The 15,522-nt window shown below is 32.6% G+C and overlaps 1 protein-coding gene across 4 annotated transcripts in view; it reads right to left on the reverse strand.

Moving 5' to 3' along the window:
- ATR (ATR checkpoint kinase) overlaps nt 1-15,522 on the reverse strand; it is a gene marked incomplete at its 3' end in the record, with an annotated part of 105,715 nt that overhangs the window by 8,406 nt on the left and 81,787 nt on the right. For all 4 annotated transcript variants that reach the window (XM_081301673.1, XM_081301672.1, XM_081301675.1 and 1 more), the window contains 8 exons: nt 15,177-15,274; nt 14,481-14,713; nt 13,505-13,639; nt 11,677-11,877; nt 7,755-7,898; nt 4,725-4,875; nt 2,034-2,190; nt 1,355-1,508 (listed from right to left, as the gene is read on the reverse strand). In XM_081301673.1, coding sequence (XP_081157799.1) covers nt 1,355-1,508; nt 2,034-2,190; nt 4,725-4,875; nt 7,755-7,898; nt 11,677-11,877; nt 13,505-13,639; nt 14,481-14,713; nt 15,177-15,274 — 1,273 coding nt within the window. The remainder of the gene's footprint in view (nt 1-1,354; nt 1,509-2,033; nt 2,191-4,724; nt 4,876-7,754; nt 7,899-11,676; nt 11,878-13,504; nt 13,640-14,480; nt 14,714-15,176; nt 15,275-15,522) is intronic.

Consider the following 15,522-nt stretch of genomic DNA (forward strand, 5'->3'; position numbering starts at 1 on the left):
CAACTACTGAGCCACATCCCCAGCCTATTTTGTATTTTATTTAGAGACAGGGTCTCACTGAGTTGCTTAGTATCTTGCTTTTGCTGAGGCTGGCTTTGAATTTGCCATCCTCCTGTCTCAGCCTCCCAATCCACTAGGATTACAGGTGTGTGCTACTACGCCTGTCTTGTAAAAGGTTTATATTGTGCAAGAGTCCATGACTCTGCCTTTGCTTTTGAGAAACTTAAAGCACAATTTTATCTTGGATAAGATCTAGAAAAATCAATATTGCTCTTTCACTGATATGGTATAGTGAATACTATCATAAAGAATTTTTAAATGACGATTTAATCTCAAGTTTCCATAATGTCTTTCTTAAATAATATATAAAGTACAGACAAATATTCTCATATATTTTTTCTTTCATTAAGATTTCACTTTACAACAAGAGGAAGAAAGATACAGTCACATAACCTCAGGAAATGAAACATGTCATAACTTGAGTTTTTTATTTTCTGCCATTCTCTAATGAGCCTTTCCTAGGATTCTTTACCTTCCAATCTGTTACCCTATCTTCCTCGTCTGTATGATTTATATCAGTGGTTTGTCTTTGATTTATTCTAACTCTAGTCTATGACCTTTCTTGGTTTCCTGTTACAGCACAAGACAACTAACTCATAAAAGAGAGAGATGAAGAAAACAGCAGACTAACCTACCAAATCTGCTCTCCAGGATTATAATGTTAGAAAATTGTAGGGAGCCTTAGAGATGAGTCTGATTGCTTTAATTTATTCCTAAGCCTCACTCTGGACTTATAGAATCTGAAATCTCCTGGGATATTTTCTAGGTGTTTCTTTTTTGGTTTTTCTTTGTTTGTTTGTTTGTTTTGTGATCCTGGGGACTAAATCCAGGGTATCAGACACACTGGGCAAGTGTTCTACCACCAATCTACACATCCCTAGCCCTGTACTTTTTAAAACTGTTGGATAATTTTGATCTGCCAGATTTGGAAATCATATTACTTTTTATCTCTAAAACTAAGTCTCAGTAAAATGAACTGATTAGCACATGTCCACATAACTAGTAGCCAACTGAGTCAGAACTTAAAGCTATGCTTTTGGACTTCAAGTTCATTGCTAGGTTTGCTATTTACTACATCATTCTTCTAAGTTCTCTTCATTCTAAAATGCTTTACGATGAAATCCAATGATGAAAACCAGGCATAAAACTCAACTTGACTCAGATTTGAGTATAAATGTAAACAAGAGGTTTATCTAGGAAGAATAGTTGTTGAGGAAAGGCAACTGAGAGAGAGAAAGAAAGAAAGAAAGGAAGAAAGAAAGAAAAAAAAAAACATTTAAGTCACGTCACATACCTTATTAAAAAGACAGTTGAAATCTACATGAACACATTCACCAGTCAAAGAATCAAAAAGAATATTTTCACCATGGCGGTCTCCAAGCCCCAGGATATAACCAACCATTGACATCACTGCAGTAGAACGGCAGTATGCTGATCGGCTACTGTACCTAAAGGGGATGTATTTAAGTTTAGGATAAGAAAATTAAGTTGTAAAGCATGTGTGCTTTTCACCATCATGGATTTGTTCATAAGCAGGATTCAAGGAAAAAATGCATTGATGAATTGTATTCTGCTATTAGAAGTTATCCTGCCAACGTACACGTATAGATGAATACTTTGTACTTCTGGAAATAAATTTTATGATAGTTTTTGTGATGAAGCTCATGGAATTGTCTACTGTTGTGTAGGTCTTCATGTCTCCCAGCTACAACTGGTTATATCTGATAATAAAAGAGCCCAAAATTCTCTTTGCAGAATACTCCTTAAATGGGTTTGATGACTGTTACCAACTGGGAGAGATGTATTCCAAATAATTATTAAACACCTCTTATAATTAAAAAAAATAAAAATAAAAAAATAAAGGAGATACGATGTTTATCAAATATCCTTATGCCAGATAAAGCAACAAAAATCTAAAGTTTTCAAAATAAACATTCAGCTATTAACAACATATTATATTCTTGGTAACTTACCATGATGTAGGATCAGGGAAAGTTCTCAGAAACCACTCATGAAAAACAGGGGGATGCCTGGGCAGGAGAAATTCTTGGAATACTTTGAGTTTTTCAGACAAAGCTGCTGACTTTGGGAGCATACACTGACGAAGTTCCTTTCCTGTCATATACACTCCTGCAAGGCAGGGTGATTTCCATTAATCACACAGTCAAATAAGGAAGAAAGTATTTTTCTTAAAGTAGAACAGGAAATGTCTACTTTTTCTCAAATTATTATTCAAAAAACATAAAACAAATAAAAAACTTGGGCTGAGGCTGTAACTCAGTGGCAGAGCACTTGCCTAGCATGTGTGAGGCACTGGGTTTGATCCTCAGCACCACACAAAAAGAAACAAAATAAAGGCATACTGTCCATCTACAACTACATACATACACAAATAAAGAAACAAACAAACAAATAAATAAACATATAACAAAAATTTTTATGAACTCACTAATATTATAATAAAATATAAATCACATTGTTTTTCTTTAATGCTTATCAAAAGTAGTCTCTTACTGATGTTTACAAAAACCAATGTTATGTAAACAAATAACTCCAGAATAAGAATCAGAAAAATTCCAGTGTTAGTGGTGACCCTAAATGGTAAAAATGCTGTAGCATTTACTAAAACTGTAGTGAAATCTCTTGAGGTTTTTGGTTTGTTTTTTGCTTTCTAGTGCTGGAGACTAAAGCCAGGACTAATTAAGTACCACTGAGCTGCATCCCCAGTCTGTGATCTCTGCTAGTCAAAACAGTACAGGTGTGAACTGAATCATTACACATTGTGCTCTGAAGTAATTTATGTAAAGGATCCATAATGTAACTAAATAAAATCCATATTGTAACTAATTCTTACAATAAACCTTAGAATCCAAATTATCTGGGATGCTCAAGTTTTATGACAAGCTTATGATTTGAGGAATTTAGCCTGAAATGTTGTATGATTCAGCCATGTTCACAATAAAAACAAATCCAATATCAATATCTAAACCTTTTATTTCATCCTTATAAACAAAATAGTCAACAGCAAGTTCCTTGAATTCCAACTCAAGTGTGTTTGAGTTTCAGTTCTGTAGTGTTAGTCATGTGAACTTGGACAAGTTACTTGTATGATACTGTCTATAAAATAGAGATAATTAGGTTTGTTAATAATAAATGTGTACAACATACTTATAATACCCATAATATAGTGATTTATCACTATTATTTACTGTTATGGATTGACTTATGTTCCTTTTAATATATTAAAAAAAAGTAGAGAGATAACAGCTACCAGCCAAAGAATATCAGAAAATAAGAGAAAGTTATGAAACATGAGCTTTAAGAGAGACCATAGTCCTATGGACATCTTGATTTTGGAATTCTAGCCTTTATAATTGTGAGACAATAACCTATCTAGTTGTGGTATTTTTATAGCAGCCCATGGAAACTATACATTTATATTCTACTTCACTCTGATACTTGCTCAATAACATCATTTTTTAAAAAATTATTTTTTAGTTGTAGTTGGACACAATACCTTTATTTTATTTATTTTTATATGGTGCTGAGGATTGAACCCAGGGCCTCACACATGCTAGGTGAACTCTCTAAGCTGAGACACAATCCCAGCCCAATACATCATTTTTGATGTACTGCATCATATGCATTTCAAAATCATTTACTTTCAAATAATTTTGAACTTATAAAAAGTGGCATAAATATACAGAATTTCTGTATATTCTTCATCTTAATGTTCATAACTATCATAACAATAGTACAGTTATTTAAATCAGGAAATTCTTATTGTTACTGCATTATTTTAATTTACTTTCAGACCTTATTCAAGTTTCTCTGTCACACTAGTAAGTACCCTTTTTCTGAGCCAGGGTCTAATTTACAATTCCATAGTATATTTTGCTGTCGCTGAGAAGTCATCAAAACTAATAAATTTGTCTTTGTCTTTCATTATTTTTTTAGAGACTACCACTTTTTTTTCACACTTTTGGCGATTAATTTTAGGATCCAATGATAATCACTGCCTATAACAATTCTTACTAGTGTTTGCTAATTGGTGATTTTCCATTTCCATCAATCTTTCTACAATTATCAACTGTAATTCTACTGTAAGAAAAGGCTATTCCTACTTCTTAAGTATTTACTCAAGTGTTTGTCTACTAGTCTGGTTACTATGTCTGACTATTGTATTTCATAGGTTATAATCGATTATGGTTATCCTATTTTTTTACTTAACTTATCCAAGATTTAGATAGAATCTCTTATTCAAATCTAAAACTTTGGGTTTCATTCGAGGTTTTTCTCTTTTCTTTCTCCGACAGAAAACTAGCTCTCATTATTCACAGTATATCTACTTCTTTCCTAAATACTAATATACACATAAAGTACTTTCAGAACTGCTAATCACTATCTGGGAAAATTTTTTCCTGTATATATTTTTGAAAGCCACTTCAAATCCTTTTTCAGTGAAGATTAAGAAATGATTCAAAATATAAGGAAGGTAAGAAGAAAAAGACTTAAATGCCTCTGTACATAGAATTATAAATTTCACTATGGCTTATATAAACAAATATGTATACTGTCATATGCTAAAACCAATCATACCCATATTTTATGTGTGTAGTTATCACTCCCACATTATACACATGTCATAAGAATTAACTTAGTACCCTTTTCCTTATATATTTTGGTCAGAATAGGTCTCAAGCCAGCAGTGTTGTTCACCCATTCAATAATGCCACATTCATCATTTAGTGGAATAACTGCATATGTTCGGATATGAAGTTCTCTTCTGCGAGATTCTGCATCTTTTCTTAAGCACTGTTAAAAAAAATTTACATAGAATTCAAAAGTTCTAAAAGTTATACAAATTATATCTAAATATTGTTCATTTTACAGCAAACAAATGCCAGAGGTGGTTTACTATGTAGTGAAGATAAAAGATAGCAAAGGAAAAGTATGGGGGCAGTATCCCTCAGCTATTTTAAAAATGGCTTGAGCAAGTCCTTCTTTTAATATTCATTATTAATGTGACAAGAATATTGTGTGAAAAATATTACAGTTGCATATTTAACAGTGACAAAATACTGTCTTATTTTCTGTTTTTATAGATACTACTGAAAAGTTAATTACTCAAGCATAGAGACTACTGTTTAATCTTAATCATCTAAAAAGAGTATATAACAAAGAGTATGAGTTGCATGACATCCTCAAAATATATTTCATACTCTTTCAGTTTAATTATTATAACTAAGCACACATACATAATTACAACTTGTTCAATTCAAAAGAACAATCACTAATGCAAAACATATTTAAACTTTACAAATAAGTGGACTCTACAAAGGCTGGGAAAATAATAATGGCATTAGAATTTCGTGTAAAAATCAGTGTGTGGTCCTTAAGACCAAACATAGTAAGACTACAGTTTTTCATAATCAGGCTATTTTTATTTGACCATATTAATGACTAGTCATGGTAATGACATACCCTAATCAGTAACAAAGTTCATTAAGGCAAATTTATAAAATGAAGTCAGATTACTTGATACTTAAACCAGAAAAACACTCAAGGAGCTTTGGGAAGGATGTTGTTAATGCTTTTAACAGTCACTAACTATACTGATTTAGCAAACATTTTAAATGAAAAAGAATCCTTTTTATCAGATTACTTTTGAAATGCCTTTTTTAATATTTATTATTTAGTTGTAGTTGGACACAATACCTTTAATTAATTTATTTATTTTATGTGGTGCTGAGGATTGAACCCAGGGCCTTGCACATGCTAGGGAGCACTCTACCGGTACATGAGCCACATCCCTAGTCCCTTGAAATGTTTTTTAAATGTAGTGTTAACTTTTAAACTGCTTTGGTTAAAACAAACACTGACCCTAACTGTTCTCTTTTTTTGGTGCTGGAGATTTATCTAAGGACCTGGGTACTCTATCCCGGAGCTACATACATCCCCATCCCATGACTGTCCTTTATTTTTTTTCCCTGGGGAAGAAACCCAGAGTTGTTCTTCTACTGAGCTACATCCCCAGCCCTTTAAAAAAAAAAAAAAATCTTGCTGAGGTAAGAGTCTCACTAAGTTGCCTACACTGGCCTCCAACTTGTGTTTCTCCTGCCATAGCTCCTGGAGTAGCTCAGATTATAGGCTCATAACTGTCCTTAAAAAACAAAACCAAGAAAACCCCTCATCTGTTAATACATCCTTTTTATGCTAAAGGCCAAACACTTTCTCCTAATAAAAAAGAGGTTCAAGTTGCCTGGTGCAGTGGTACAGTAGAATCACAAACTTGAGGCCAGACTGGGCAACCTAGAGGGTCTTCTCTCAAAATAAAAAAGGGCTGGGGAACATAGTTCAGTGGTTGAGGGCCCATGGGTTCAATCTCCAGTATCACCACCAAAAAGACAAAACACACCAGTGAAATGTGGGGAGGGGAGAGGCAGGAAGGGCAAAAAAAAAAAAAAAAACTTGCAGAAAAATTCAAGTTCCATCTTTCCATAGTATGGTTTAATTTTTACCAATAAAAAAAAGTTATGGTTAATGCTTGGTTAATGAAAAATTCGAAGATATAAGACCATATATTCATAATAAATTTCTTACATCATCTTTGATATCTATATCAAACACCAATAAAACTGAAAAAAAACCCTAATTATTAGCTTTTATCAGTGAGGTGATAAAAACAGAACCTAACTTTTCATCCTCGCGTTGAAACATAACACCCAATAAATCTGATAGAAAAGGCATACATTGACAACTTAATCATTAAATAGGAAATATTTTCAACTTAATATTTTATTTTTTATATAAAAAAGCAATTTCCTTATTAATAATTAAGTGAAACAGGCTAGGGATGAGGTAGAACATTTCTCCAATATATGTGACACCAATTCAAGACGTGATCCCCAAAATTAATTAAGTGAAACAGGCAATTTTACTTATATGTATATACTCAAAAGACTGAACACAGGGACTTAAATAGATAATAGTATACACATATTCAAAGGAACATTATTCAAAATAGCCAAAAAGGGAAGCAAATCAAGTGTTCATCAAAGGATGAAGTAAAATGTAAACTAGATATACAATGAGATATTATTCAGTTTGGGAAATTCTGAACCTCGAAGATATAATGCCAAGTGTAATAAGCCAGTCACAGAAGGGCAAATACTATGTGATTTCTACTTATATGATGTACCCACAGTGGTCAAATCAATGCAAATAGCAAATAGAATGGCAGTTGCTAGAGACTGGCGGGGAATGGGGAATTACTGTTTAAAAAATAGTTTCAATTTAAGAAAATTTAAAAGTTCTGGAAGGGGATGATAGTAATGGTTGCAAAACAATATGAAAGTACCTAAAGGGCTGGGGCTGGGGCTCAGCAGTAGCACACTTACCTGGTATGTGTGAGGCACTGAGTTCCATCCTCAGCACCACATATAAATAAATAAAATAAAGGTCTACCAATTAGTTAATTAAAAAAATAAAAAGAAAGAAAGAAAGTACCTAAGAGCACTAAACTCTTAAAAATGGTTAAAATGGTAAATTTTATGTTTTGTACATTTAAATCATACTTTTTAAAAAATGAAAAAGTCACACATCATTCCTTCTTTTTAAGAGTGATCCATCTGTATAATGAGAAGCCTATACACTGAGAGTAATTCTGATAATAAAAGCAAACATCTCCAAACCTTATTAATCAGGGAATTGAATTCCATTAGTCTACAATCCTTTCTTAGATCATCTTTTGGCTTACACATCATGATGTAGAATTTTCCATCTGAGCCTTTTAAAGAGATCTTCTTTGGTTTCTGAAGAGAAGCAAGAATTTCCACCTAAAAGATGATAAGTTCTACATAAAAATTAAGGCCAAAATTCTGTTTAATGTCTACATATTATAGATATTGAGTTATATAAAATAAAAATGATGTAAACCAAGTGTGGTGGTGTATGCCTGTAATCTCAGTAGCTCAGGAAGGCTGTGGCAGGAGGACTGCCAATTCAAAGTCAGCCTCAGCAAATTTGAGAGGCCCTAAACAACTTAGTGAGAACTTGTCTCAAAATAAAATGTAAAAAAAGCAGGCTGTGGATGTGGCTCAGTGGTTAAGTGCCCCTGGGTTCAATCCCTGGTACCAAATAAATAAATAAATAAGATCTAACTGGGCATTTTTTGTAGTAAATTTGTATTTTAACAAATTCTTTTAATTATTTAGGATCTAAAAAAGGATAGTCGCATATGAATAAAGACATAATAATTTCACCCATTAGGAATAAATATAAAGTAAAAGTACTTAGCAAATTTATGCAGTTTCCTTCAAAGCAGTCACAATGTTAAAAAAATGTTTAAGTATATTTTTTAGGACCTGTCTTCAAAAAAGTTTTAATGGTTTAAAGGAATTTGATTTTTTAAAAGAACTTTCTCAAAGGCAAAGAAATATCAAACAAATCCAACAATATCATGTTATATACATATATAAATATACCAAAGGGAATTTCATCTTTATGTATCTGTAGAAAGTAGCAATCAAAAATAAATGAAGGCTTGTACGTAAGCTGGTGTGTCTACCAGTAATTTAAAGGGACTGTGGCCAGGGATGCCAAGAGTGGAACACTTTGTATTAAACCTTCAGTGAGTGGGTGAAATGGAGAGAGTACTGATTCCTTTAATAGGATGGGGGTTTTTCTCTTTGTAATCATTTCCTTAATTTAATTAATATTTTGACTGTTTTTCCAATATTATTATTCCTCATATGTATAATTATTTTTGGTGGTAGTGATATGTACCAGGGATAAACTCAGGGGCACCTGACCACTGAGCCACATCCCCAGCCCTATTTTGTATTTTATTTAGAGACAGGTTCTCACTGAGTTTCTTAGTGCCTTGCTTTTACTGGCTTTGCCCTCCTGATCCTCCTGCCTCTACTTCCCAAGCTGCTGGCAGTACAGGACAGGCCCTCATATGTATAATTTTGTCAAAAGAAACCCAATACATGTACAATTATAATTCCCTTAAAAAAAAAAAAAAAACCTTCTCCAAAATCAAGTCTACATAATGAGGTGAGTAAACATGGTAAGTAAATACCATGAACAATATTGTTTAAGTTAAAAACAAAGCACTACTATGATAGTAATCATGCATTATATGGTTTGGTAACAGGCTATGAAAGCAGTGGACAAATGTCCTGAGTCTAAAAACTATTGGAATAAATATAGCTCTCAAAAGTATTTATTTAGGTGAAAGATTTATACAATGAAAACTACAGAACCCTAAAGAGAGAAATAGAAGAAGATCTTAGAAGATGGAAAAATATACCCTGTTCATGGATAGGCAGAACTAACATCATCAAAATGGCGATATTACCAAAAGTTCTCTATAGGTTTAATGCAATGCTAATCAAAATCCCAAAGGCACTTCTTGTAGAAATAGATAAAGCAATCATGAAATTCATATGGAAAAATAAAAGACCCAGAATAGCAAAAACAATGCTAAGCAGGAAGTGTGAATCAGGCGGTATAGCGATACCAGACTTCAAACTATACTACAGAGCAATAGTAACAAAAACAGCATGGTACTGGTACCAAAACAGGCGGGTGGACCGATGGTACAGAATAGAGGACACAGAGACCAATCCACAAAGTTACAACTATCTTATATTTGATAAAGGGGCTAAAAGCATGCAATGGAGGAAGGATAGCATCTTCAACAAATGGTGCTGAGAAAACTGGAAATCCATATGCAACAAAATGAAACTGAATCCCCTTCTCTCGCCATGCACAAAAGTTAACTCAAAATGGATCAAGGAGCTTGATATCAAATCAGAGACTCTGCGTCTGATAGAAGAAAAAGTTGGCTATGATCTACATATTGTGGGGTCGGGCTCCAAATTCCTTAATAGGACACCCATAGCACAAGAGTTAATAACAAGAATCAACAAATGGGACTTACTTAAACTAAGAAGTTTTTTCTCAGCAAGAGAAACAATAAGAGAGGTAAATAGGGAGCCTACATCCTGGGAACAAATTTTTACTCCTCACACTTCAGATAGAGCCCTAATATCCAGAGTATACAAAGAACTCAAAAAATTAAACAATAAGATAACAAATAACCCAATCAACAAATGGGCCAAGGACCTGAACAGACACTTCTCAGAGGAGGACATACAATCAATCAATAAGTATATGAAAAAATGCTCACCATCTCTAGCAGTCAGAGAAATGCAAATCAAAACCACTCTAAGATACCATCTCACTCCAGTAAGATTGGCAGCCATTAGGAAGTCAAACAACAACAAGTGCTGGCGAGGATGTGGGGAAAAGGGTACACTTGTACATTGCTGGTGGGACTGCAAATTGGTGCGGACAATTTGGAAAGCAGTATGGAGATTCCTTGGAAAGCTGGGAATGGAACCACCATTTGACCCAGCTATTCCCCTTCTTGGACTATTCCCTAAAGACCTTAAAAGAGTGTACTATAGGGATACTGATACAACGATGTTCATAGCAGCACAATTCACAATAGCTAGACTGTGGAACCAACCTAGATGCCCTTCAATAGATGAATGGATTAAAAAAATGTGGCATCTATACACAATGGAGTACTACTCAGCACTAAAAAATTACAAAATCATGGCATTTGCAGGGAAATGGATGGCACTAGAGCAGATTATGCTAAGTGAAGCTAGCCAATCCCTAAAAAACAAATGCCAAATGTCATCTTTGATATAAGGACAGCAACTAAGAACAGAGCAGGGAGGAAGAGCATGAGAAGAAGATCACCATTAAACAGGGATGAGAGGGGGGAGGGAAAGGGAGAGAGAAGGGAAATTGCATGGTAAAGGAAGGAGACCCTCATTGTTATACAAAATTACATATAAGAGGAAGTGAGGGGAAAGGGGAAAAAAACGAGAGAGAGAAATGAATTACAGTAGATGGGGTAGAGAGAGAAGATGGGAGGGGAGGGGAGGGGAGGGGGGATAGTAGAGGATAGGAAAGGCAGCAGAATACAACATACACTAGTATGGTAGTATGTAAAAAAGTGGATGTGTAACTGATGTGAATCTGCAATTTGTATATAGGGTAAAAATGGGAGTTCATAATCCGCGTGAATCAAATGTGTGAAATATGATATGTCAAGAGCTTTGTAATGTTTTGAACAACTAATAATAAAAAAATTTTTAAAAAATTAAAAAATAAATGGTAAAAAAAGTATTTATTTAGAAGTGCTTAGTACCATTTATTTAAAACAATCATAAATTTATAGCCATATTTTATACTAAAAAAAACATGTTCTTACTAGCTGAATTTCATTTCCTTCTATGAAATAAACAAAACCTGTATTTTGTTCTTTCTCTTCATTTTTAGGATAAAAGAGAATATGAAAAAATCAAATCATGGAAAAAGAGATTACAGTCTTAACAATACAAGCATGAGAAAAGTTAAATCATTAGGCTGAAAAAGAAATTTTTATCACTGGATTTTATACCATCAGTACAAAACAATTTCAACTTTATTTCCAGTCACTTTGGTTTTCATTCACTTAGATTCTTAGCTTGATTTGAAGTTTCTAGCTCACCTAATTTTTAAAATTATAGTTCATATAAAACTGAAGTTTACCATATCATCAAAGCCTGCAATATAGGCCCAATGCCCAGGAAATGGCTCATGATTAGCATGGGCACCCAGAATTGAAGGAAGAGTAGGTATCATGACAGATTGTAAAGGAATGAGGATTTCACTGAATGTTGCTTCTTCTACCAGCCTTTTAAGCATTTTGAAATGAGTGCTCATGCTTAATATGGAACTACTTCCATCAACCTGGAAAAAAAGAAATAGTCCATTTTAATTTCTCTGTGTACCTTGAATTATAGAACATTTAACTTCTACCACAACAAACATTTCACTTATACACTATCTTAATTACATGAACTAAGCTGCGCACAGTTTTCTACATATTTTATTTATTTATTTTTTTTGAGATGGTCTTGGCTCTATTTCCAAGACTGGCCTCAACCTACTAGGTTCAGGTGATCCTCCTAAAAGCCTCATAACTGTGTCCAGTTACTTTTCTAAGAATTTCTAATCATATCATTTTAATCTCTCTTTTACCTCATCAATAATAACAGTACATCACAGGATTGTGTAATGACTAAAGGAGATAACAGAAGTTTACAATCTATTATCAGGCATTAGAAAAAAAGATCATTCAAAAAGATCTGTAAATCAAATTTTTGTTTTGTGTTTGGTACCAAATCTCATTTGTTAACAAAATGATACCTGAATTTCTCACATAAAAATGAATGCATTTTACAGCAGAAACAGCTATGTGTTTGATTATGGGATACTCCAATGCATTACTCTCAGTGATGATAGAAGAGTAAAGTATATACCCTTTAAAAGCCTAAAAAATTTGGAGTTTCTAAGTGTAGCTTGCCATGAAGTTGCAGATAAAGAAGTGGAAACACATACACTGAAAGCAATTCTAACAGTGTGTAACAAATGTTAGTGATCATCATAACATGGTTTTTTGATAATGTCAAGCATATCACATGAAAAAGAATTCATGAAGATGGTAAACAGGGTAATCTATATCTTTTTACCTAGAAACATTTTATAGACTTTCAGTGTATGTCAAAGTAAAATCTATCAATTAATGTTAGTCTCTCCCTTTTTATAACCACCCCCTCCCACATAATCTTACCTTTCCTACATATTCTCCAGGTTTTTTCCACTAATTCCTTAGGCAGATTTTGTAACCATGTTCTTACTTCGGTCACAAGTCTACTTGAAGCAGTACTTACTATTCCAGATAATAATCATCTTTGGACACCTCAAGGCAGGAGAAGAAGTCTTACTCCCCTTTGTTTTCCTTAAAACTATAGTGTCTGCCCCTTCACAGGCACTGAAATACATCCTGAGCTATCAAAGTTTTAAAGATACGGCAGAATATAACAGACTACCATAAATAGCTGAATTTACACACTTAGATTTTTGTGGATCATTTTATATTCTCAAAATTACTTTTGATAAATATGGATAATCTACTCTCAGAAAATTCGTATTAAGAATTTTCAGAAACTTAGAGGATATTTGGAAGACAAACATAAGTTAGAATTTTTTTTAAAGTTTATTAAGATAAATCATATGGAGGGTAGAGATGTAGCCTCGTGGTAGAATGCTTGCCTAAGCATGCTTAAGGTCCTGAGTTTGAAAGCCAGTACCACAAAAATGAATAAATAAAATTAAATAAATGTGTGTGTGTCTGTATGCTTGTATTTAAAGTACACAATTTGGTGCATTTTTATATATGTGTATCCCATACATTTTAGAATTTTATTTTAATTTAATTAATCAGATAAAAGAAAATCAGATTGAAATCATATGTAAGCTTTATATAAAACCATCTAACACAATGATCTGTAAGCAGTAAGATTTATGATAGTACCGATTTGTTGCACAATTCTAGAAGCTTGTCTGTTAAGCGAGTTGCATCTCCAACAAACTTTTCTAAAGACTTTTTCATACTAATAGCTTTCTTTAGGATTTCCTTGCATCTGTTCACACGCATGGGATACGAAGACTGTTAAAAAAAAAAAATTAAATGTAATTAAGACCTAAAAAGGATAACAAAATTTTTCACTGACAAAAATCAACCTAAAAAGTACCCATCATGTTGAGTTTATACTGATAAAAAATTCTTGGAAATAAATTTGACAATGCCATCAAAGCCATAAAAATGTTGTTATCCTAGGACCTGGTACATTTTCTTTTAGGGATCTACATTGAAGAAACAATCAGAAATAAGGATAAATATAAAGCATGTCTAGATGTAATATAATAGCAAAAAAATAAAAATAACCTTAGTGACCAACTAAATAAAAATTTATAGGAATCTATTTTGGAATTTTATACAATTACTAAAAATGTATTTTCAAATGTGAAATTGCCAATGTAATTCGAATGTATTAAAATATGCTTAGAAAATATACATAGCAATGTATGAAGGTATGGATATAAATAGAAATGGCAGAAGGTATGAATTTTAATTTCCATCTTACATTTCTGTGTGTTTTCTAAAATATTTACTTATTAAATATATTAATCAACTTAAATGTTCCACTAATAATACAATAGTCTTTAGTATAATAGTCTTTGTAGTTTAGATTAAAACACTTGGGAAAAAACTGTTTACTGAACAGTTTATTAGACTTCATAAAGAAAACTTAATTCTTAGCTCTTAAGCATATTCGTTACTTCATTACATATAGTAAATATCTTCAAATATTAAAATAAGGTATTTTGCTATAATTTCTCTTTTTAAAAAGTAACCAAAAATTACTCATCTAATATTTGTTCTACATAGTATTAAATAACCAATGCAATATAAAATAGTGAAAGATACTATAGTGATTAATATATACCTTTGATACAGCTGTCATCATCCACATTGCTTGCTGAGGATAGGCCAGAAACACTTTGGCTATTATTTCCATCAAGACAACAAAAACTTCATCATAAGAATGACAGATTCGAGAGATTAATTGTGAAAAAGCAGTCAAAAATTGATATGGAGCTAACTGGTTTGTGTGTTCTGTGATAACTTTATTTATTTTAGCCAAGTCATTTCTCATTTGCACACGATCAGAACGGCCAGCTAGAACAAAGTTTGAAAGACCATAAAAAAGAAAAGACTATCAGTTCATTTCTCAAGCTATTGTTTTAATAATAGCTTTAAAATATATCATTCCCATGCCCAAAGCCAAAGCACCTGTCAAATTGTGAAGAGAGTTGTCGCTATCCAAGTAGGAAAAACATTCAGGGCCAAGAGTCATTAATTTTCACTGTTCATTGTAACTTTTAGGGTTAAGTAAATTATTTTCTTTAAACTAACACCTTTCAATGTGTTCATCAAGAAATGATCAGAATTTCATTGCAATTCAATTACTTTAAAACTCTATGATTAATCTTTCCCTTTCTTTTTCAGTTTCCTGCTCAAACTTATATATTAATTACCAAAATAATTCTTAGCTTTTGGTAAATTAGACTGTCAAGTCAAAGCTGACTTTTAAAAGTTATGTCTTTCTAATCCCTTAAAATATTTACATTAAGACATGTACCTTTTTCCCATTCGTATGCCTTAGCACCAAAATCAAGCCATAGTGACAACATTCGTGGCATTGACTGATATATGAATTGATTTCCATACTGTAAAGATCTACAATTACATAGACAAGAAATGTTATTAACATAGTTCTCTTTCTTATGTTACATGAGTTAAAATGTAAAGACAGCATATATGAATATGCAACAACAAATCCTATTGTTATATACAATTATAATGAATCAATAAAAAAGAAAAAGAAATTAATTCCTTGGGCAGAAAAAAAAGGTAAAGACTTAAACCAATCATTTCAGCTACACATAGCTTTCTCACAAAATTATGGTATTAATATTTCTTCCTAG

The sequence above is a fragment of the Spermophilus citellus genome (genome assembly GCF_964194105.1).
Source record: "Spermophilus citellus genome assembly, chromosome: 7".
Taxonomy (NCBI): domain Eukaryota; kingdom Metazoa; phylum Chordata; class Mammalia; order Rodentia; family Sciuridae; genus Spermophilus; species Spermophilus citellus.